The sequence below is a fragment of the Nesoenas mayeri genome (assembly GCF_963082525.1).
Source record: "Nesoenas mayeri genome assembly, chromosome: 25".
NCBI lineage: Eukaryota > Metazoa > Chordata > Aves > Columbiformes > Columbidae > Nesoenas > Nesoenas mayeri.
In genome coordinates this window covers 2,769,563-2,791,978 of record NC_137549.1, presented here as the reverse complement: position 1 = coordinate 2,791,978, position 22,416 = coordinate 2,769,563, and the positions used below count along the sequence as shown (strand labels likewise).

Here is a 22,416-nt window from a genome sequence, read left to right as displayed (position 1 = left end):
CACTCCTCAGTCGAGTGGGCCTCTGGACGCGCTAATTGCTCATTAACGCTAATCACTCGGGACACTCCGAAGGACACACTTGTTCCCCAAGGCAAGGCGGGGGGGCGGTTCGCGTCGACGATGCCAACATTACCCGCAGCTGCAAAAACCCGAACAGGTCGGGTTTCCGTAGTGTAGCGGTTATCACGTTCGCCTCACACGCGAAAGGTCCCCGGTTCGATCCCGGGCGGAAACACCAACTTTTGAAGTTGCGTTGTTTTTTCCGTCGGTTTATTTTTTTCCCCGTCAGATTTACTGTCTTTTCCTTAGGTTTATATTTATTTCCCCCTGCGGCTCGAGGCCCCGCGGCTTCTCCGCCGGGAGCTTTAGTGGAAATAACGACACCACGTGCCGCACCACCAGACAGCGCCCGCGACCCGCCGAGCGACCACTGGGGCTCGGGTGGGTAAAAAAGCGGCCGGGTGGGGCGTTCCGCGTGCAGAATTGGCTGTGGAATCTGTGACAAATGTGAAAAAAAAAAATGGGGAAGAAAAGAGAGTTGCGTTGGCCGGGAATCGAACCCGGGTCAACTGCTTGGAAGGCAGCTATGCTAACCACTATACCACCAACGCCCGCTAAACACTGCGTTCACAGCCTCCCTCAGCAAACTCAACCACCTGGACTCAACCATACTCCAACAGCAGGGGGGAGACAGTGCAGCGAGCACTTACAGTAGCCCCACAATTGCCCCGAGGCGGCAATAAGTGCCGAATTAGGGGGCTGTCTCGAAGGCTGAGTGCGGGAAAAATATGCTGTTCGCGATTTTTTTTACGCTCTATCAGCCTCATTTCTCTCTCTACCCTCCCCCCCCTCGCTAGGACGAATAGGTCCATCCTCCCGGACGGATCCCCCCCCCTCCCGCGCAGTGGTTCCTCCCATCTTCTCCTCCCGCCCAGACTTGGTACTTTCCCAAGTGCGCGCGCTCCCGCCCTCCCGCCCCGCGCGTTCCCGCCACTTCCGCCGCCGGGTGAAAGGTCGCGCTGTGGCAGGCGGCGGCCGCCCCCCCCGTCCCCTCCCCCGTTTCCGGGGCTGCCCCCGAGTCCGGGACATGGAGCCAGAGTGACGGACCCGCCGGCCCCCCCCGCCCTCCCGCTGAGGAGCCGCGTCCCCGCCCGCCAGGGGGAGGTCGCCGCGCCCCGGGGTGAGTGAGGAGGAGCGGGGGGGGGGGGGGGGGGGGACCGGCGGGGCGCGGGGTTTCCCCCCCACAGGTACGGGCCGGGAACGTGGGGCCCACCCGGGGGTGAGAAAGGGGCGTTTGTTCCCTTCGTGGGCCGCATCCCCCGCTCCCCTGGGCAGGGGGTGCCTCAGGTATTGGTGGTTGGTTGGCATTGGTGTCCCCCCCATTAATTCTGTCCCCACCCGCAGGGCTCGGCCACCCCTTGTCCTGGGGGTGCTTGTCCCCCCCTGTTTGTCCTTTAGGCCTGTGAGAGGGTTGCTGGTGCTTCACCCCCCCAGCGATGGGGAAAAGGGAGTCGGGAGGTGTTTCCCCCCCCCCCCCCCCTCAGCAGCCTGTGCTCCCTCCGCTGGGTGAGAAGCTGCTCGTTGCTCTTTCTCCACAGGCAAAAGCCGCTCCAGCCGTGGTGGGGACACAGGAGCTGCGGCCCATGGGGTCCCCAATCTGGTCCGCCCTCCCCCCACAGCGGGGCAGGAGCTTCTGGGGCTCCCAGCCCCCCCCTCAGGGTTCCCAGCCCCCCCCCCAGGGCTCCCAGCCCCCCCCCCCAGGGCTCCCAGCCCCCCCCCCCCAGGGCTCCCAGCCCCCCCCCCCCAGGGCTCCCAGCCCCCCCCCCCCAGGGCTCCCAGCCCCCCCCCCCAGGGCTCCCAGCCCCCCCCCCCAGGGCTCCCAGCCCCCCCCCCCAGGGCTCCCAGCCTCCCCCCCAGGGCTCCCAGCCCCTCTCCGCACCGCAGAGGTGGACACGGCTGCTGCAGCTTTTGCCAGAGCTCATCCCTCTCTACAGAACCCCCCACCGGTTTATTCCACCCTCAGCTGCTTTTATTTTTGGAGAGGAGTTCCCAAAGCTCCCAGCCACGGCAGGGATGTGTTTTAAGGGCTTTTATAGGTGACTCTGTTGCTTTGGCTCTTCCCGAACGCCCCAGGCCCCGTGGGGTCTTGTTGACAAATGATTATTGCGATTTGTGCGGGGTTTCTGATCTCTCGTCTCTGTTTTGTTCAGTTTCTTTGGGTTCAGCGTCAGAGGATGTTATTGTTCCTTGTCTCTGTGAAATGTGTGGGCTGTGGCGGGTGGGATGAGGGTGAGATGATCCTCTGAATCATTAAAAACGCAGAATAACGGGGACTGGAAGGGACCTCGGGCGGTCTCTGGTGCAGCCCCCGGCTCAGAGCTGTGAGATCAGAGCAGGTTACTCAGCATTCCCGAGCATCCTCCCGCTGCCCTTCATCCCTGCGCCCAAAATTGCCCTTAAATTACCAGATGCTGCTACTTCGTCCCTCTCTGTTCTCCTGCAGTTTAGGAACTTGGCTGCTGGGGCCTCTTGTCTCTCCTGATCCTCCGCAAGTGTGGTTTTGGTGGAGAAATGGCTGTTTGGGCAGCCCGGTGCAAAGATAGCGGCCGATCCGGGGTGTGTCTGTGATTCAGAGCTCTGGCCAAGAGGAGACAAAGATCTTTGTACTTTATTGTACTCGAGAGGACGATAGTGACGGTAGCACCTTATGCTTGTGGAAAATGGGTCTGTACGGGGTGCCAGGGCTCCCACACGGCATGAGGCCGAGACAAATGTGGGGTTTTTATGTCCCGGGTGGGACTGTGACGCTGTTGGCAATGGGGCTGCTGACCCTCGGTCTGGCTCCTTATGGTGTCCTTTGTTTGACTCTTGCCTGGAAGTTTACAGCCCACAGCTCCCATTTCTCAGTTCTTAGTGCCTGATACTTCAGAGGATTTAAAGGTTTTGGGAGGGAGATGAAAGGAAGAGTCAATACTGAGGATTCTCAAGTTTTAAGAAGAAATCTTTAGGAAAGAAAGGCCACAGAGTTCACCGAGTCCCATTGTTCAGGTGGAGAAGCCTCTTGGATTTATCTGGGTTGTTAACATCAGGCATGTGTTGGTGGAACGGTCCGGATTGTGAAACACAAACCAAGGATTTTGTTTGTGGAAATGTGACCTACGGAGGATGCTTTGACACAGCCCTATTCCTGCGAGAGGGGAAACTGCAGCTGGATGAAATGTGCTTTTTTCCTCTTCCTCCCCAGTTTCCTGTCCTGCCCAGCTCGCTGAGTAGTTAATGCAGAAGATAAAGAGGGTTCGTCTGGAAAACGAGACTGCAGAAGGCTGGAGAAGGTACGTGTCCCGGTTACTCGTGTGGGACAGAGCAATGAGCAGCTCTCGGAGGGAAGGAGGTTTCTGAAGAGTCCCAGGTACACAATTCTCCCCCGGGAGCATCAGGAATTGGCTCAGAAAGATAATTTGTTTCACTCGCTTCCAATTCCAAGCTTTACAGTTGGTTTTTTCCTCTTGTGCTGATGTCCCACCTGTGCTGGCTTGTTGCCTTCAGACTAAGGTGTCTGCCCATGCAGTAGTAACTTAGTAGTTATGTAACTACATCCTGCAGAGAAGGACATGGGGATACTGGGGGATGAATGATTGGGTTCGCAGCCCAGAAATCAAATTGTATCTTGGGCTGCATCTCCAGCAGTGCGGGCAGCACGTTTTGCGGGGGGGGATTCTGCCCCTTTGCTCTGGTGAGCCCCCCCTGCAGTGCTGGTCCAGCTCTGGGCTCCTCAGCACAGGACACACATGGACCTGTTGGAAAGGTCTATCGTGTTGCCAAATATGTGCTGTGTTTTGTCCCAGAGGTGGCTGCAGGGAGGGATGAGGCCATTCCACTCTCATTTTACTCTGTGGAGTCAGAACCCAGGTTTTGTGCGACCCCACGACGCTCCAGCGATGACGGTGGCATTTCCAGCACTCGCGTAACTCTATGCAGCAGCTACTTTGCTTATCCCGCTACTCCCCTCTACTTTAGTGTCAAAACCACCACGATGAGGGCAGCACCAAACTAAAGTTGTGCCTTTTAGTTCTCTAGTGAATCGTAAAATCGTGGCAATATCGTCTGGAAGGGACTCCAGCCTCCAGTCTCGTTTGGTCCATTTACTGGTATGACATTTGTGGACTGTTTCAAGCCCTTAAAGGTGCAACTTTCCCATGTGAGGAGTCAAGCTGGCTGAGCAAAGATGTTTTCTCCACCTGGGTGAGAGTAACAAGTGGGTTTGGTGTCTTGAGCCAAATCCAGATGATTTTAATTGAGTGACTTGACCTGCAGTGCCATTGGGTTGAGAGAATTGTTCCCAGTTTGAGTTTTTGTGGTCTTCTCATCGTGCATTTTGACAGGCAACACTTCTGCCTGCAGATGTGATTAGATTTGCTGTAATGGAGACCCTGGCTATAGACAGCAGAGGCCACAGATGCTCTCACAGTCTTACAACATCCCGTCACATTCTCTTTTGTGGTTTCACTTGATCTTCCTGCCTGGCTTTGATTGGAAAATACTCTTTACTTGTTTTCAAACTGTGGATTTTCTGCTGGGCGGTAGGTACCAGGAATACCTAGATTTGTTTCACAAACTTTATTATCTGCACATTTGGTACAATTTGGGGACTGAACAATTTGAAGATACGATTATATTTCCAACCCTTGTACCTGTAGCTTAAGGAAGTCCAGGTTTGCTCATCTCCTGCTTTAATTGTGTAGGATATCAAACTAGGTGAGAAGTTCCTTTTAGACAGTTTGTTAGAAGGTGCAAAAATCCTCAAGGGAGTCTTGGGGTAGAAAATGGGCAGAGACGAGTGTTTTCTTGTGGTGATACAAGTAACCATCCTTCTTTCCCCTGGTTCCCTCCGCCAGGAGAACTCATGGCGCATCTTCCTGAGGCTGAAGTCTTCCACATTCAGTTGGTGTGTAATTCTTGTTTAGTCCTTCATCTCAGGAGCTGCTCTCCTGTCAGAATACAGGTCACTGGTCAGGAAACATCTCATTTGAAAATGTAAATGTTGGAGCTGCTGAGGACAAGGCCTTTTTTGGTGTCATCCTCAGGCACTGTTTTGCCATCTTGATGCCGTGTGAAAGGAAGCGATTCTGTCTCCATGGAGCAAACTTCTCCAGCCTGATTGTTTCTGTAAACTGAAGATGTTCTCAAAATCTTTGTAACATTCTTCTGGATACCCCCCAAAACAACTAAAGTGTCTTCATGGAGGGAAACCCGACTTCTCCAACAGGGTGACAAAAACTGGTTTCCCTAGTCCTGGTCTCATTCCTGCTTTGCAGCAGATGACATCACTGACCTTGGGCAAGTCTGTCAGTCCACTTCTCCTCACATTAACATCTGCTGGAGTTGCGTGTGGAGGCGTTTTATGTAGACGCTCATTCAGTAGCTGCCAGCTTGGAGATGTCTGAGGAACGCGTGCCACGTTTTGCGGGATACAAGCAGGGTCTGTTCCTGCTGTCTTCTTTCTGTTAGCAAAGGCAGTCGCGCTGTTTTCTTCCCGTTTTGCCGTCTCTCCTACTTCATTCCTGGCTGCAACGGCTCTTCAGGTAAGTGTGGTGCTGTGCTTGGGCTCTAACCTCTCTTTTCTGTGGCCTTCCAGGGCAGAAGTTTATGTGCCTTTGCGATAGGTCACAGCTTTGATGACTTATCCATCCAAATTCCTGGGCTGGTTTTCCTTTGAGTCAAACTGATTGTTTCCTGCACTAGAATCTGCTGCTCGTACTTCCTTTAACAGCTTGTTTCTAGAACTAGTCTTGGGAGAGCGAGTTTTCTGAGCTTGATATCTCCATTTACAGGACTTGATATGGGAGGTGGACTTTTCGATACATCGATGTATGTTTAAAATGTAATCTTTGAGTGCAGAGAATCCTCAGACCTGTAGTTTAAAGTGTGCTTGTTCTCCTAAGGTTGTTGCATGCTTAGAGCTTTCTCTAAGCAACAAAATAATGTACCTGCTTGATTTGAAGGCTTAATTCTCCTCTCCCTCACTCCTCCCTCAGTTTTTTGTCCAGTTCTGAAGGGGAAGAGAGGATGACTGCAGTGGACGCGCTATCAGACAGCTCTGAAGTGGTCGAGATGGAGGATGTGCCTTCCCAATTCCAGGTGCAAAAGCATTCTTGGGATGGGCTGCGTGACATTATTCACAGCAGCAGGAAGTATTCGGGCATGATAGTGAACAAAGCTCCCCATGATTTCCAGTTTGTCCGGAAAACAGAAGAGTCCAGTCCGCACTCTCATCGTCTTTATTACCTGGGTAAGCCAGCGTGCCAGGCGCCGGGCGTGAGTGCGTTACAGGAGAGCTTCCAATCTAAACAGGCAGGGAAAAGGATGGGAGGGATCTCCGTTTGTGAGATGGGCGAACAGAGATTAAGTAATGTGGCGCAAGGTTTGCATGCTCAGCCTATAGGAACGCCTAGAACTGAGAATAAACCTCGCTTTAACCCCGATGTGGGGAAAGCACTGCCTGACCAGACTTAATTGTGATGGAGGTATAAATGCCATGTCCTGCGGCAGCCCAGGTGATGAGGCAAGAGAAAGGATGTTCCTCAAATTCAGGACTTAGGAGAAGGAGGATTTACTCGATTGATCAACCAGACTGACTTTCCAAGGAATTCGCTGTCAGCAATTACTCACTATATGTTGCAAGTTGTAGGTATTAATGGTGTGATGGTGGTGTCTCCCTGCTTTAAGTACCATGTAGGTAAAATGCTTTCAAGATTGGGGGTGGCATAAAAAAGATGAGGTTGGAATTAATGGTATTCACAGGGAAATAGGACCGAGAGACAGCAGAACGCTGTGTTGTGCAGGTCCCTCATTATAGCTGGAGCCACAACGTAATTAGTGACAGAGTGGTTGGATTTTAGTAACTGGATAATTTTGTGGTCCGTAACATGGGAAGCTTTATAGACTATAAAGAGTTTGTTGTGCTTTGGGGCATGAGCTGATTGTTACTGGCCCGGTAAAGAAATTACCTGATGTGCAATTCCATACAGCGACGGCTTTCCTGAAGTGACCCCGCTTTTGTTCTCCTTCTTTTGGGTCTGTGAGCTTAGGTCACTGTAGGACATCGGGTCCTGGATTTGAGGGACTGATTTGTTTTGTCATTGAGCAGCTCCTGTGTGTCAGGGACTTGATTTCTTACAGCTCCTCAAACATTCTTAGAGACGAATGCTGCTATAAAGAGCAGTATCCAGAGCGAGTGTATATTTTGTGTTGAGTCTGAACAGTGAGACTTCATTTAAAGCTGAATGTATTTCAGGGCCAAGTTGACTTTGATACAGTTCTTTATCTAGATGACTAAAGGTCTGATTGGCTAATTTAAAAATAAATAAATAAAATGTTCTTCTATTGTATGAAAAGGCAACCAGAGCAGGTACCGGGTGGTTGGTTTTCTGCAGGGGTCTGACTAGTGTAGGAGCCAGAAGCAGGAATGAAGGCACACAAGTGTCTTTCCAGTTTTGTCTTCCTTAAGAAAATTCACAGAGCAGGTTGATCCATCATTTCAGATGAGAATCTGCCAGGTAACACCAGGGAACCTCTTCTCAGACGTTCCTAATAAAGGGTAAACGCTGCTGCTTTTTATTGCCGTAATGAGCATCTTTTGAGTCGCATCCCACGTGCTGTTAAACGCTCAGAACCCACTTCAGTGGTTCATGAGTGTTTAACATCAGCGTGCTATTCCTGTCCCAATGTTAAATAAGATACTCCAGTTTGTGTGTGAACACTGCTAGCAACTGTGTGCCAAGGAGTGGGACGAGGAATTCTGAACAACTTTGCTATAGAAGTTGAACAATTTTCTTCCCTTGCAAGCAGAGTTTAAAAGACGTGGAGATGAGGTTCTTAGGGACGTGTTTTAATGCCAGGGTTTGGTTTCACGGTTGGGTTTGATGATCTTGAGGGGCTTTTCCAACCAAAATTATTCTGTGATTTTTCGTGTAAATGCTGATTGATTGTAGTCAGCCTGAGGTAACTGTAGAAAGTACTAATGTAATAAGGAGAAAGGAAGTCCAGGTCACAGTCGCATGAGTGCCAAATGTGTGTATATATATAGTAATTTGTTCCTATCTGCAGTTTTTTCTAATTTGGACATCTTAAATCATTCTTGGGCTGTCCCCATAGAATTTTATGTTGTATCACGGCAGATGCTGCTTATATTAAACACCACATGCTCAGCACTTGGGTGTTTCTATATCTCTGAGGATTATATGCTCACATATTGCTTTGCTTCCTGAGCGCTTATTAATATTTCAGTTTTAATTTTAAGTACCGCTGGGTTAATCAGCTCAGAACTCTTTCTGTTCTGCCCAGAACATGCACAGAGCAGACGATACCAGGGAACATTTCCCTGTGCTAAATTCTGATCTAGGGAGTCTCTACAGCATTCATGGCCTTTGATTTTGTTAGAACTACCAAAATTGTGTGTCAGGATATATTATTTTTCATTATTGTTTCAGAAATTGGATAAAGGCCAGTTGGATTATTTGATAACCACAGGCAAAAGCTTATTGGAGATGACAAGGTCTTTTGGCCGCGTTGTGTACTGTTTCCTATTGGAAGGGGCTCTCTAGATCTTCCAGGCGTTGTCTCCCCCTCTCGCATGATGGTGTGTTGGTATGAATGAGGTCCCTGGAGCGCATTTCTGGCTGAGAAACGCAGAGAGTAACGTTGAGTCACCCATTGAGGGAGTGGCGTTTTTAGAATGAATCTGGGGCGTGGGCTGAGTCCACGGAGAGGAAACGTGGACCTAACTAATTCCAAAGAGGTTGCTTAGTGTTAAACCGGGCTTAGCGAGATTTCTAAATAAATGAATATCTACATTTAAATAATTTAGATATTATTCTGAGATCAAACTGAGAGCTGGTAAAAGCCTCTGAACAGTCCCAACCCCTCTGTTATCAAGGACTTTTGTTTTCCTTTTTCCAGTTTGCTCTTGGTCCTCTTTGTCCTGGCTAACTAATCTTAAGCAGGATGATGCTTTTGTCCTCATAGGAATGCCATATGGCAGCCGAGAGAATTCCCTTCTTTACTCAGAGATTCCCAAAAAGGTACGGAAGGAGGCCTTGCTGCTCTTGTCATGGAAGCAGATGCTGGATCACTTTCAGGTAAACAGAAGCACGAAGAGCCGGGGTTGACGGCGCTTGGGATGGTTTGGGTGATGTGGTGGGTGCTGCTCTGCTGAACTGTAGAGCACGTGAGACATGGAGAACAGTGTGCATAGGAATGTATCGAGAATTGCTGTGCTTCACAACGCAAAATAGTTACTTGTGTGTGTGATGGAGCTGATGGTGAGCGTGAAACAGCAGTGGATGTGGTGAGCAGAGGGCTGACCGAGCAAGGAGGACTCACGGAGTCTCCCTCAGACTATAAACCATCAGCACAGGGCTCCTTTCTTCTGAGTATCACGCTCAGTGGAATGCGTGTCTGTCATCTTTCCTGCTTTTAAGGAAGATGGGAAAGTTGAATTTAAACTGCTGCTTCTGCCGCAGGTTCTGTTGTTAGCGAACCAGAAGGAGGGCGAATTTCCCCTTCCCTGATTTCAGTATCTCGGTGTCACTAACAGCGTTAATGAAGAAGAGAGTGGAGGGTGTTGCTCTTTCTTCTCTACTAAAAAGGTTCCTGCTGGAAGAGAATTTAGCTGTCTTGACCCCATTTGGATCACTAGTCCCTTTCAGGGTAATTCAAGATCCCCGGAAGAGCTTTTGTTTGCAGTGTCTGACATGGAAACTGTTTGTGAAAGCTGTAGATAACGTCATTAAGCTAATTGGTTACATCTGATTTGCATAAGCAGAGCAAGCACAGCTGTCCTTGGTTCATGCTGAAGTGCTGACTGCAGAAATGTTGGATTCACAATTCATCCCTCTTACATAGAGGGGACTTTGGGGTGTGTGGTTGTTTTAGTCCTCCTGGGCAACACCTGTAGCCTGTAGTTATGGACTGATGTGGTGGTTTTTGTCTGGTAGATCGTGTTTTGGGCATTCACAGACTATCTGGTGCCAGTCTTGGAGCATTCCTGTTCTGTGAAAGCTTCTCTCCTTGCAGGTTCTTTCAGATTTTCCTTTCCTTCAATACTAGGCAACCCCACATCACGGGATGTATTCTAGAGAAGAGGAACTCTTGAGGGAACGCAAGCGCCTTGGTGTTTTTGGTATAACGTCCTATGATTTCCACAGTGAGAGCGGCCTATTCCTCTTCCAGGCCAGCAACAGCCTCTTTCATTGTCGAGACGGGGGCAAGAATGGTTTCATGGTGAGTCTGCTAAGGATTTTATGAATATCACCTGAAAGGGATTTAATGTTTTTGGTTGGAGATGGCTGCACATCTGCATCTGTTTGGTTTTGGTCATTTCTCTTGTGGCCGGGCTATGGTTACAGCTCATTTCATGTGCCTTTATTTTAAATACAAAGCTGGAAGCTGGTTTGGTTCAGGGCTGTTTGTGTGTCTGTCGCTGTAGGTGTCTCCAATGAAGCCTCTGGAGATCAAGACTCAGTGCACGGGGCCACGAATGGATCCCAAGATCTGCCCTGCTGACCCTGCCTTCTTTTCATTCATTAATAACAATGATCTGTGGGTAGCAAATATTGAGACGGGAGAGGAGAAGCGGATGACATACTGCCATAAAGGTACCTGCTGCAGAAGGAAATTCCTCCTGACAGACTCAGGCTGCAATGGCTCATTTCTCAATATCACATTCTTCTTTCGGATCACCTTTTTTCAGTGAGATGTCAATGCAGTCTTGTCTTTGTTCCTCTCCAGGCTTATCCAATGTTCTCGATGACCCCAAGTCTGCTGGTGTAGCCACTTTTGTCATTCAGGAGGAGTTTGATCGGTTCACGGGCTATTGGTGGTGTCCCACAGCTTCCACGGAAGGTCAGTGTTCTGCTTATCGAATTCTGATGCTGTAACTGCTGCTGGCCCCTGCTTTGAATGATATTTTGAGCGAGCTTTTCCTTTGGCCTGGGTTTGATCTGTGTCTGAGGAGGCCATATGAAGGAACAGAACACAGAAGGGATGTAATTGTGCTCCGAGGAGTATTTGCAGCTGGTCGCTCGGCGCTGCGGCTGCACGGGAGGCGCAGACTCTGCCGCAGTGCTCCAGGCGAGCCAGAAACAGCTGGAAAACACTCCAGCAAACATGCTCACTATCTTTTCCCAGGTTCAGAGGATTTAAAAACGCTGCGGATCTTGTATGAGGAAGTGGATGAGTCAGAGGTGGAGATAATTCACGTTCCTTCACCTGCCTTGGAGGAGAGAAAAACAGACTCCTATCGGTACCCCAGGACGGGTAAGTGAAATACCGCGGGGCTGCTAATGCAGCTCTTGACTCCTGCTGGCAGAGGCAGTGGAATTTGTGCTGTAAACTTTGCATGATTAATCTAGGTACTTACTAGGATGGTAGAAGCTGCTTGTAAATGTCGAGGCCTAATTAAGTCTCTGAGCCCAAAATCTACTGCAAGAAAGGAATGGGATTTAAAGTTCAGCTTAAAGGAAAGGATTGCTGAGAAAATGAAATGTATCTGATGGCATATTGTGGAATACATTTTTGAATCCCTTCTTCCTTCTTCCTCCTGAGAACATGCACAGCCAACTAGGCAAGGCAAAAGCAAACTTTTCCTATACCCAGAACGACTCCTGTGATTCCAGTGATGTTTGCTCACATACATAATTTGATATTTGTACATTCACGCGCAGCCATTTTAGCAGGAACAGGGTTGGTGCTTCTCTAGAAACTATTGTGCGAACAATACAGTGTTCAGATTGGTCATCTTGTTGGTTTTTTCCCTTCTCTGCAGGCAGCAAAAACCCCAAGATTACATTAAAACTGGCAGAATTTAAATCGGACAGTAAGGGTAAGGTAAGTGATAACAGCCTGGAATGGGAGTGTTGACTCCTCCTGAAGCTCCCTAGAAGGCAGACAAGGTCACTAAGAAATCTGAGTTGGTTTTACCCTTTGTTTTCATTCCTCTTGTAACACCTGGTTCTGTAACGTGTTTATTCAAGAAGCAGAAAAGCTTTAAGATGCTGACAAGTCTTTATTCTGGTGGAGAGGCAGCTGGGACAGGGGAGGGAAGCGATATGTCGGGTTCACCGGGTGTATACCACATCAGGAGGGTTGAAGCCCCATCTAATCCTGAGCTTCAGTCCTGCCTGTCCCCTTTTCTGGGGCTGAATGCCAAAGTCCTTTAGCTTTGAAGCTTGTTTTCCCCTTCTCCTCCTGCCATTGCTTCTCCTGGCCTGACCCTCGCTGATGCCAACAGTTAAGCTTCCTTGTTATCCCATCCCCTGAGCTGCCGTGGGAGGAGGTGAGGAGGTCTGGAAGCGGTTTGATTGGATTTTGGAACCTTCCTTTTGCTGCAGATCGTGTGTGCTCAGGACAAGGAGCTGGTGCAACCATTTGCTGCGTTGTTTCCGACTGTGGAATACATTGCCCGTGCTGGATGGACCCGAGATGGCAAATAGTACGTATGGTTTTCTTCCAGACTAACGCTCCCGAGGGCTTCCCTGGCTGAACTATTACAGGCCCTCTACGTGCTTTGTATTGTCATCATGACCCCAGTTTTAAAGCCAGAAACAGCACATGAATATTTGGTTTCTTCGGTGTTATAACATCCTAAAAGTAGGAATTAATCAAATGTAGACTGGAGTGACAAGCTGTGGGATTTAAGTCACAACCACAAAGCTAAATGACATTGATATATTAAGCAGACAGTCCTAGGGAATTATTTTGAGCTGAAGATGTTTAATGCTAGTACAATATGCTTCCTGCTGAAAATGAGAATGTCCTGTAAGCAGTTTTATCGTTGTTCATTGATCCGGTTTGTGATCAATGCCGAATGGATCGTTGGGAAGTGGGCACATTGCAGGGTTCCAAGTCCTTTGTGTGTGTGTACGAGAGGAAAGATTGCTCTGTGACCGTGAGCTCGCAGAGCTCGCTATCGCTCCAAATGCGACGCAGTTGGGTGCTGGGCAGCCTTGCCCCAAGAGTTACCGAATTCACCCCATTCTGATCGGTTTGAAATTTTAAAGCTCTCAATTTTTCCCCCCTCAAGAGCTTACTTGACTGTTTGCTAGTTTCTGTCCAGGTCAAGTTAAAGTGATTTAACTCCCTTTGAAGATGATTCTGTAACTCATCATTAATTTTCTGCACTTGAGACTAAACTCGTACAGCTTTACAGAAGGTAATCCCCTCGGTGATCCTTACGCTCTGCACCGAAGCGTATCTAAACATGCTGAACACATCAGTTCGTGAAATCCAGAGTCACGGAGATGTTAGGGCAGAACTGGCTCTTTTGAAAGTCTGTCTCAATGATGGAACTTCCCTTGATGTGCTTCCCGGCCTCGGGCAGCCGCACTGCAGCGCTGGTTTGCCAACTATCGCACAGCACCGCATTGAGGGACTGTCCTTGGGAGGAACAGGCTGAGACCGAAGCGATTCCGTCGCTTGGTAGTTGTCTTCAGTCTGTGCTTTTCCCTGCGTGTGACGAGAAAGCTACGAATGGATCACTTTAGCTCATTAGCAGCTTGCGAGAAAACGAGCAGTGCTTTTTGATGGGGGGTGTCGAAGGAAGAGTTCCGTTCTGCAGACAGGGTTCTATTGACAGTGGTCCCTTGGAATAGACACCGGCAAATCTGTCAGACGCCGTGTCTGAGCGATACCCCTGTGAAATACCAGAGTTGTTTGGCAATCCACGCTTGTTGGCAGAGCTTCCAGGAGATTAGAAAGCGGTGGTGAGGGGGGAAGCTTTGCATTCAGATGCCTCTAAATAATTTCTGCTGCTGGGGGGGAAACGGTCGCATGTTCTGAGTGTCAGAAAGGGACATTTATTTTGTGGTGCTGACGTTCACCTCTGACTCCTCTCCCCAGCGCCTGGGCTATGTTGCTCGACAGACCTCAGCAGCGGCTGCAGCTCGTCCTTCTGCCTCCAGCGCTCTTCATTCCGGTCCCAGAAAACGAGGAGCAGCGAGCCGAATTTGCCAAAACCGTGCCAGAAAATGTCCAGCCATTTGTGATCTACGAAGAAACCACTGACGTGTGGATAAATGTAAGAGGCTTGGGGCTGGGAGGAGAACACAGGCTGCCCATTTCTCCCCACAGTTGACCATTTTCATGTTGGCTGTGTGTCCAGTTTAGTCCATGCCCCAGCAAACTGTTTTGCTGCTCAGTAGTGCCAGATTCAGTGTTAATTCAGGGGGTTTGAGGATCCTGCCATCTCCTTGCAGGTGGAGCTGTTAATTTAATTAATTCTTGCTGACATTCTGGGTGAACACAGGCGTTCTGGACATGACGCTTTTGGATGTAACATTGTCATCCTTGTGGGGTTATTTTATTACAAAGATTAAATGGCTTCTTGAGGCATGAACAACCCTAATCCCTGGAATTTGTACTTATTTAGGTGGGTAATAGACATAAGGGACAGGAAATAAACTTCAGTCTCTTAAAATTAATCATCGTGGTACTGACGTGACAGAGGGACCTGGAGCTGGCACTGTGGCCTCCTCATCTGAGATACTTCTCTGCCCTCTTATTTTCCTTTGAAAACACAGTAGTTTAGCACCGACTCCCTTGCTACGTCTCTGCCAGATCAATACAAATCACTCGTGTGTCTTTTGCCTTTTGCGACAGGTTCACGATATCTTCTACCCTTTCATCCAGCCTGAGGGAGAGGAGGAAGAGCTCTGCTTTATCCGAGCCAATGAGTGCAAAACAGGTTTCTGCCACCTATACAGAGTCACGGCAGTTCTCAAGCAGGGCAGCTACGACTGGGTGCAGCCGTATGCCCACAGCGAGGGTAAGAGCCGCGCTTTGTCGGCGTTGCAGCTTTGGGAGCTCCCTCTCTGATTTGCTTCCCTTGTCTTTTGGGAGAACACAGGGATTTATTTTTGTGTTCTCTCATCTAGATGATTTCAAGTGTCCTGTCAAAGAGGAGATTGCCCTGACTGGTGGGGAATGGGAGGTGTTGGCAAGGCATGGATCGAAGGTAGTGGTTATTTTTATTCTCTTCCCTGTGTTACAGCTCTGCATTGTCTGCCCGCCGTCCTGGCCTTCGCCCCCTGTTAGGCCTGGGACCTGCTAGAACTGCTTAAGCTTCATTTTGTTTCTCTTTTTATTGCTGCTTCTGCTTTCCCCAGAAGTGCCGTAGTCGGTGCACATTGAACTGATTGCCTTTTTAATCAGACTTCAGATTGCTCCTTAGGTAAATCCCACAAGTGAGTCAGGCCGTAAAAAAGGACACAAGGCTGAGGTTCAGAAGCAACAAAGAACCATTTTGTGGAGGAGCTTGGGATCGCTGCCTTTGCCGAAGCGTTTTAACCCCGATGAGTACCGGTGAATTGGAAATACGTCCTAGTGCACAGAGTGAACTCTCGGTCTCCAGCCGATCCCTCAGCAGAGCCTTTAGGAAGAAGGCAGCTGGGGAGTGTAAAACAGTTTAGAATATGGAGAAGCTGGATCTGTTATTGGTTGCAGAACAGCCAGAAATGAATTTTTATTAATCTTATAGAAATCTAGTGCCATCTTTTCTTGAGGAATTAACTCCCAGCCTGATCTTTACCACTCCCAGCTGATTTCTGTCAAAATAAAGACCTTGTCTGTTCATTTCCAATTAATCTGATTTTTCACTTCTCGCTTTTTAAAAGCCCTACAGCTCCGTGCAGTTGATTTCTGCTGCTTTTCCTCAATCTGCAATTAACCTGCTGCCCCTCCCCATGTGGATTCTCACTGTACATGCTGTTGATTTTGGCCGCAGCTCTTCCCTGCATGTGTTACGGCTAAAATTGTGTTAGCAGCAATTATTTTGATGCATTTGTTGCTCCACAGGGCTCTGCCCAGTTTTCCTGGCCAATTGAGTTGGATGTTTTTCCCTTTGCTGTCCACAGCGGTCTTCAGACCATGGCTTAGTCAGAAATAGCATCTGGGCTCCAGCATTTGGAAACTAAGGTGGAAAACAGTTTGGTGACTGTTGCTGGATCGATGCAATATTTAAAGCTGTTGTCTCTATTGTGGCTGGCTGGGTGGTTTTCAGAAACAGCTTTATCTGGACATTAAAAACATACTTAATGTGGCTTGAAGTTTGGTACTGTTAGAGCTATTAGACTGATCCTTCCACAGATGGGGATTCATTATCATGGTTGCTGGAAAAAATATACCTATACCCTTATAATCCAGACATACTACAGGATAATACTGTATTTAAGCACGGAATGTTCGTTGTTTCACCTGTGGGGGACAGAGCCCACCTTTTTATGCTCCTTATTAAGCAAATGCTTTGGGTCTCTCAGAAAAGCTGAGAAATGGCTCTTTATTACTTGGTTGGACTGCGCGGTTCTCCGCGAGCGCCGCGTGTGTTTTCTCTCGCCTCTGGAATGAACAGGCGTTGCGTGCGGTCCCCAGTGCCACCAGCAGCCTGTCATGGTCTATTTGTGCTTCACGCTGACTCTGCCTGGGGACAGGCTGGTTGAACTGGCAGCGGAGCAGCAGTTGTCACCCTTCTGTCACCGAGCCCTCTCTTCTCCACACAGATCTGGGTCAATGAGGCCACGAAGCTGGTGTATTTTCAAGGCACGAGGGACACCCCGTTGGAGCACCATCTCTATGTTGTCAGCTATGAGTCTCCTGGAGAAATCGTACGACTCACCACGCCGGGCTTCTCCCACAGCTGTTCGATGAGCCAGGTTTGTTGTTTCTTAGCTGAAAACCACTCTCATCTCCTGACTGACAGCGATCCTGACTGGGAATGGTGATGAATCATGACCAGTAATGAGTCCTGAGGGCTTCTGTGTCGTGGTTGAGATGTGGGAGCTCTTGTCTGAGAACTGCACGGAAGAAATTAGATGTGGGAAATGAAAGACCTGGTTCTCACAAACTCTTCTCTCTCCCATCTGCAGAACTTTGACATGTTCATCAGCCACTACAGCAGTGTGAGCACTCCGCCTTGCGTGCACGTCTACAAGCTCAGCGGCTCCGATGACGACCCGCTCCACAAGCAGCCCAAGTTTTGGGCCAGCATGATGGAGGCAGCCAGTAAGTCCCGTAGAACGTATTGGCGATGGGTTGTGTCTGTGATGCTCTTCCTACCAGTGGTAGCCAAAGTGATGGAGAGGGAAGTGACCCGAGTAACTTCCCTCTGAGGGAAAAGGAATTGTTTTACCTTGCAGGGGAGATACCTTAGTGGGTCAGTCATCCAGGAAATGGTTCATAGGCTTTTAAGATGTCACTGTTTCATGTTTTGAGGGAACACAGTGCTCCAGAGTGCGGGGTCTATATGGCTGTGGGTTTTGGTGTTTAGCAAGTGATAGGATGAGAGGAAACGGCCTCAAGGTGCGTCAGGGCAGGTTGAGGTTGGATCTGGGGAACAATTTCTTCCCCAAATGGCTATTGGGCATTGGAACAGGCTGCCCAGGGCAGTGCTGGAGTCACCATCCCTGGAGGGGTTGGACAGACGGACATGAGGTTTTCAGGACATGGGGCAGTACAGGGGGTGGGGGAACAGTTGGACTTGCTGATCTTAAGGGTCCTTTCCAACCAAATGATTCTGTGATTCTGTCTTCACGACTTGTCTGAAGAGGGAGAGGGCAAGTATCTGAGATGCAGCAGTTAATTCATTCTAAGACTGTAGGCTTTAAAGATTTAGATAGAGCTCACAGCAGCACCTGAACCTCTCCTGCAAATATTTGTTTCCATTTTACCAATTCCTGTTCTTCACCTTCCACATCTCGCTGTTGCAGCAGGGCGCGCTTTGTCTGAGGACACCCACTGCTTATGTTTTCTTGGGCGTTCCCTTCACTCTTTATGTGGCCTATTTTCCTACACAGGCAGAATGAGGCTGCTTGTTTCCCACTGAGAGACATTGTGAAGGCTTGGAACGGTTTGATGTGGAAAGAGCCCCAGCTGGGGTCAAGTTTGAGCAGAATGAGCTTGTTCACCAGAGTAGGAAGCAGAGCCTGGTGCTGTCACTGCATCACTCGTGTCTGAACTTCCCCTGCAGGTTGTCCCCCAGATTACATCCCACCCGAGATCTTTCACTTCCGCAGTCAGGCAGATGTGGAGCTCTACGGAATGGTCTACAAACCTCATGATGTCCAGCCTGGGAAGAAGCATCCCACGGTGCTCTTTGTGTACGGAGGCCCTCAGGTAATCATCCAGATTGTTGGCTGTGGGATTGCTGTCCAGGGCAGAGCTCTGCATAGCTCAGTTGTGTGTCAAGACTTAGGCTTTGCTCAGCACTGAGCACTGGATCTTAGTTCTGACCTCTGCTTCAAACTCAGGTGATTTCTCCAGCGCTCAGGCCGATTTGCATGGCTCTGGTTGCTCAGTTAGCGGCTGCCGTCCGGCTTGGGGTCCTACGCAGACAGAGGAAAGTACTGGAAAGTGGCTGCTCAGCTTTGAAACTTTGCTGCCCTCCTTTGCAGGTGCAGCTGGTGAATAACTCCTTCAAAGGAATCAAGTACTTGCGGCTGAACACGCTGGCATCCTTAGGCTACGCTGTGGTGGTGATCGATGGAAGGGGCTCGTGCCAGCGAGGACTCAAATTTGAAGGGGCCCTGAAAAACCAAATGGTAACGTACTTTTTGTTGCTGAATCTCTGCTTGTTTCCCCTTTCTGAGGCTGCATGTTTGCAGTGCGAGCGTTGTTCTTTTCCATCCCAAGTTTCTGGATTTAGAAAGCGTCTAACTTGAGCTTCCTTGTTGCTGTTTAGGGTCAGGTGGAGATCGAGGACCAGGTGGAAGGTTTACATTATGTAGCAGAAAAATACGGGTTCATCGACTTGAGTCGCGTGGCCATACACGGCTGGTCGTACGGGGGTTTTCTCTCCCTCATGGGTCTCATCTGTAAACCCAACGTCTTCAAGGTGAGTCTGGTGTGGGGTGGTTGTCTTGGGGCACTTCCCTTCCTCAATGTCTGGAACTCTTGGTGTGTGGAGTTGGCTTTTTCTGCTTGATGTTTCTGGTGGATGGGTAAAAATATGTCCCTCGGACCTACCTGTAGCTCCTGGTTACATTCCACTTACAGATCATACCTGTCTGAGGCTCCATGGGGTCGTTCCCCAGTGGAGGAATTAGCCTAGTATCCAATGAGATAACTGACGAGCTGTTCCTCATCCCCTCCCCAAGTCCCCAGTGCAGTTTCTGGATCGTTCCAGAAAGGGGAAGGAGCCTTTAGTATTGGTGTGCTGGAATTCACCCCATTGTGACTATAAGAGAAATAGCACAAGGAGAAATCTGGATTTTACGTGGGTTTGTTCCGGTCTGAGTAACAGAACAGCCCAAAGACTATTTTTGTTCTGCCTCTTCAGGAAGACAGGGAACCTTAAGCTCGTTAGCACGTGATAATTGAGCCTGTCTCCTGCCACCTATTTGTTTGACAGATTGCTATAGCAGGTGCTCCCGTCACAGTTTGGATGGCATATGACACCGGGTATACTGAGCGGTACATGGATATCCCAGAAAACAACCAGCAAGGTTACGAGGCTGGCTCTGTGGCGTTACACGTAGAAAAGCTTCCCAACGAGTGAGTACTGCGGGCTCGAGTGATCCGCGTCAGAACCTGCTCCCGAGTCCTGCTGGTGCCGCCTCTGCCGAGTCCCAAAAGAAGGGGTGCATTCTGATCCCATTTCAGTTGAACTTGTGTGGCTGGTCGTTGCGTTTTGCAGCAAACTGGGGCCTTGGGGACTCTGCTGTGAAGAGAGCTGGGGTGTTCAGCTGGAGAAGAGAAGCTCCGGGGAGACCTTAGTGTGGCCTTTCCAGACTTAAAAGGGGCCCATAAGAAAGATGGGGACAGATTTTGAGCAGGGCCTGTTGTGATAGGATAAGGGGTGATGGTTTTAAATTAAAAAGGGGGAGATTCAGGGTGGATATAATGAAATTGTTGCCCTGAGGGTGGTGAGAGCCTGGCCCAGGTTGGCCAGAGAGGTGGTGGATGAACCATCCCTGGAGACATCCTAGGCCAGGCTGGACAGGGCTCTGAGCACCCTGAGCTGGTGAAGATGTCCCTGTCATGGCAGGGGGGAGACTGGGGGAGCTGGGAAGGTCCCTCCAACCCAAACCCTTCTGTGATTGTACCCCCAGACCCTTTTCTGGGGGGCGCTGAGGACCACGACTGGTTTACGCTGTTCTGGCTCCCCATCCGGTGCTCAGTCTCAGCTTGCTGACCAGCAGCTCTTCTCATGCTGTCTCTCATCCCATCTCCAGGCCAAATCGTCTGCTGATCCTCCATGGCTTTTTGGATGAAAATGTGCACTTTTTTCACACCAACTTCCTGGTATCACAGCTAATCCGGGCTGGAAAACCTTACCAGCTACAGGTAGGAGGGACAAGAGTGAAGCAGGAAGATCCTTTAAATCTGGAAAGAGAAAAAGTTTTCTGCTGTGTGTTCTGGGGGTGGGAGAAGGTGGAGGCAGATGCTCCCACATCTTGTTGCAGCATAGATGGCAGCAGATGCTTAGTTTGACTCAGAGAGGTGGCCGGGAGGTGGCACTGTGGCTGTTTCGTTGCTGGTAGATGTGGCCTGTATCTAAAAGCATTTGAACAGGGCACCTGCCCTCAGGCCTGGAACTTTCCTTCTTGGCTGAGCTGTTGCCATCTCACTTGGCTGTTGGCAGCAGAGGTGGCTGAGGAGCCTGGAGAAGAGAAGCTGAGAGGGATGTGATCAATGGGATCAGTATCTCAGGGTGGGTGTCAGAGGATGGACCAGATGATGCCCAACGCCAGGGTGAGGGGCAACGGGCACAGACTGAAACACAGGAGGCTCCGTCTGAATATGGGGAGAAACTTCTATGTTTTGGGGGTGTCAGAGCCCTGGACCAGAGTGGATGTGGAGTCTCCTTGTCTGGAGGCATTCAGACCTGCCTGGGATCCTGTGTGATCTGCTCTGGTGACCTTGCGTTAGCAGGGGTTGAGATGTGGGATCTGCAGATGTTCCTGCAACCCCAACCCGCCTGGGATGCTGTGGAAAGGGCTGATGTGAGGGGAGGCTTGTTGGTGCTGAACAAGCTGCTCCAGACTAACCACCCCGTCTCTGTTTCCGCACAGATCTACCCCAACGAGAGACACAGTATTCGGTGCCCTGAGTCCGGAGAGCACTACGAAATCACGCTGCTGCACTTTCTACAAGAATACCTCTGAGAGCACAAGCCTCTGCAAACTGGACACTGACAGCTCGCCTTCCCCAGCCCGTGCCCGCCGCTGCCACCCCCTCGCCAGCCATCCCACCCCAGCACAACGGGCTGAGAGCCCCGACAGGGCCGGGTGTCCCCCCGAGCGAGGGAGGAGGCTGGAGGGCACCTTCCCTTTGGACAGTGCCACCTTCTTTCACTTCCCAAGCTGGAGTTTTGCTCCTGCTCGGCTGCTCGTCCTGTTCTCTCCTCCGGCCTGGCTGTTAATGCTTTCTTTTCTTTGGTTTTTCTTTTGCTGCTACTCCCTCTCTCCTGGGAATCAATGGACTATGGTCTGTCTCCCGAGGTTTGTGTCCATCTCTCTCCCCCCATCCTGTTCCCCTACTCTCACCTGCGAGAACTCAGTGCCTGTGTTGGAAGCGGAAGAGCCGAATCAGCAAGCTGCCTTAAGCCAGGACTAGGAGGGAAGACAGAACTACCTTTCGTTAAGCCCTAGGGGAGCCGATCGCTGCTGCTGCGTCCTGGCCCTGCTGCCACAACGTGGAGCCCTGGGCTGTGGAGGGGGCTCTGCAGAAGCACGCAACACTAGTACTTTTCTATCCTTTTTCAGTTTTAATTTGGCAGAGCAGATGGAGGAAGCGCCTGGGGTCGCTAACAGCGTCCTCGGAGCCCTTTCTCTCACGGCCGCTCACGAGCAGAGTTGTGCCAACGGGTAGCGCGGCGGCTGGAGCAGCTGGCTACAACCCGAGATCACCTCTCCGGAGATCAACAGCAGCTTTTTGGGTTTTCTGCAGCGCGAGATGGATGATATTTATGCAAATCCTCCCTCCCTCCGTTCTCTGCCCACCTTTCTCCTCCCCGAGCTTTCCGATGTGCACTGAAATTGGCTTCGCTTCAGTTCTCTGCGGGTCAGTGACTGTTCCCTTTGCCCGGCTACTCAGCAAACGCTCTCTTCTGGTTTTTTATGTACCTGCTCAACAGGAACTGCAGTTCTGGGGAGGGGGATATTGAGCAATCGCACCTCAGGGGAGCACATACCCCCCTCAAGCCAAGGGTTCTGCCAGGGGCAACAAGGAAACAAAACCAAGAAATCCAAACCCAAATGAACCACGTTGACTTGCCCCGGAGTATTTTAAGTGCGTATTATGAAAAGAAAATATTTTTATGGATTCTTATTCTTTTATAATTATGAGTGTAAGATGTAGCGACTCATTAAAATATTGGGAAGAGACATTTTGTGCTTGTTTTCGGAGTGCAGGAGAGGGCTCGGGAGG

The 22,416-nt window shown here is 49.9% G+C and overlaps 1 protein-coding gene across 5 annotated transcripts; it reads left to right on the top strand.

Moving 5' to 3' along the window:
* Positions 1 to 1,115: 1,115 nt before the first annotated feature.
* On the top strand, positions 1,116 to 22,259 carry DPP9 (dipeptidyl peptidase 9). 5 transcript variants are annotated; one of them, XM_080359341.1, is made up of 21 exons: positions 1,116 to 1,180; positions 3,245 to 3,332; positions 6,036 to 6,289; positions 9,025 to 9,137; positions 10,231 to 10,281; positions 10,487 to 10,655; positions 10,789 to 10,902; positions 11,188 to 11,316; positions 11,825 to 11,886; positions 12,390 to 12,490; positions 13,897 to 14,074; positions 14,656 to 14,821; positions 14,931 to 15,010; positions 16,551 to 16,703; positions 16,917 to 17,052; positions 18,017 to 18,162; positions 18,441 to 18,587; positions 18,728 to 18,880; positions 19,397 to 19,539; positions 20,220 to 20,331; positions 21,060 to 22,259. In XM_080359341.1, the coding sequence occupies exons 2-21, from the start codon at positions 3,277 to 3,279 to the stop codon at positions 21,150 to 21,152; spliced, it is 2,556 nt and encodes an 851-aa protein (XP_080215467.1). In that variant the 5' UTR covers positions 1,116 to 1,180; positions 3,245 to 3,276; the 3' UTR covers positions 21,153 to 22,259. The 5 variants fall into 5 exon arrangements, with proteins under 5 accessions (XP_080215467.1, XP_080215465.1, XP_080215469.1 ...); XM_080359339.1 differs by having other exon boundaries at positions 10,108 to 10,281; XM_080359340.1 differs by lacking the exons at positions 1,116 to 1,180; positions 3,245 to 3,332 and adding an exon at positions 5,464 to 5,582 and having other exon boundaries at positions 10,108 to 10,281.
* The last annotated feature ends 157 nt before the right edge of the window (positions 22,260 to 22,416 follow it).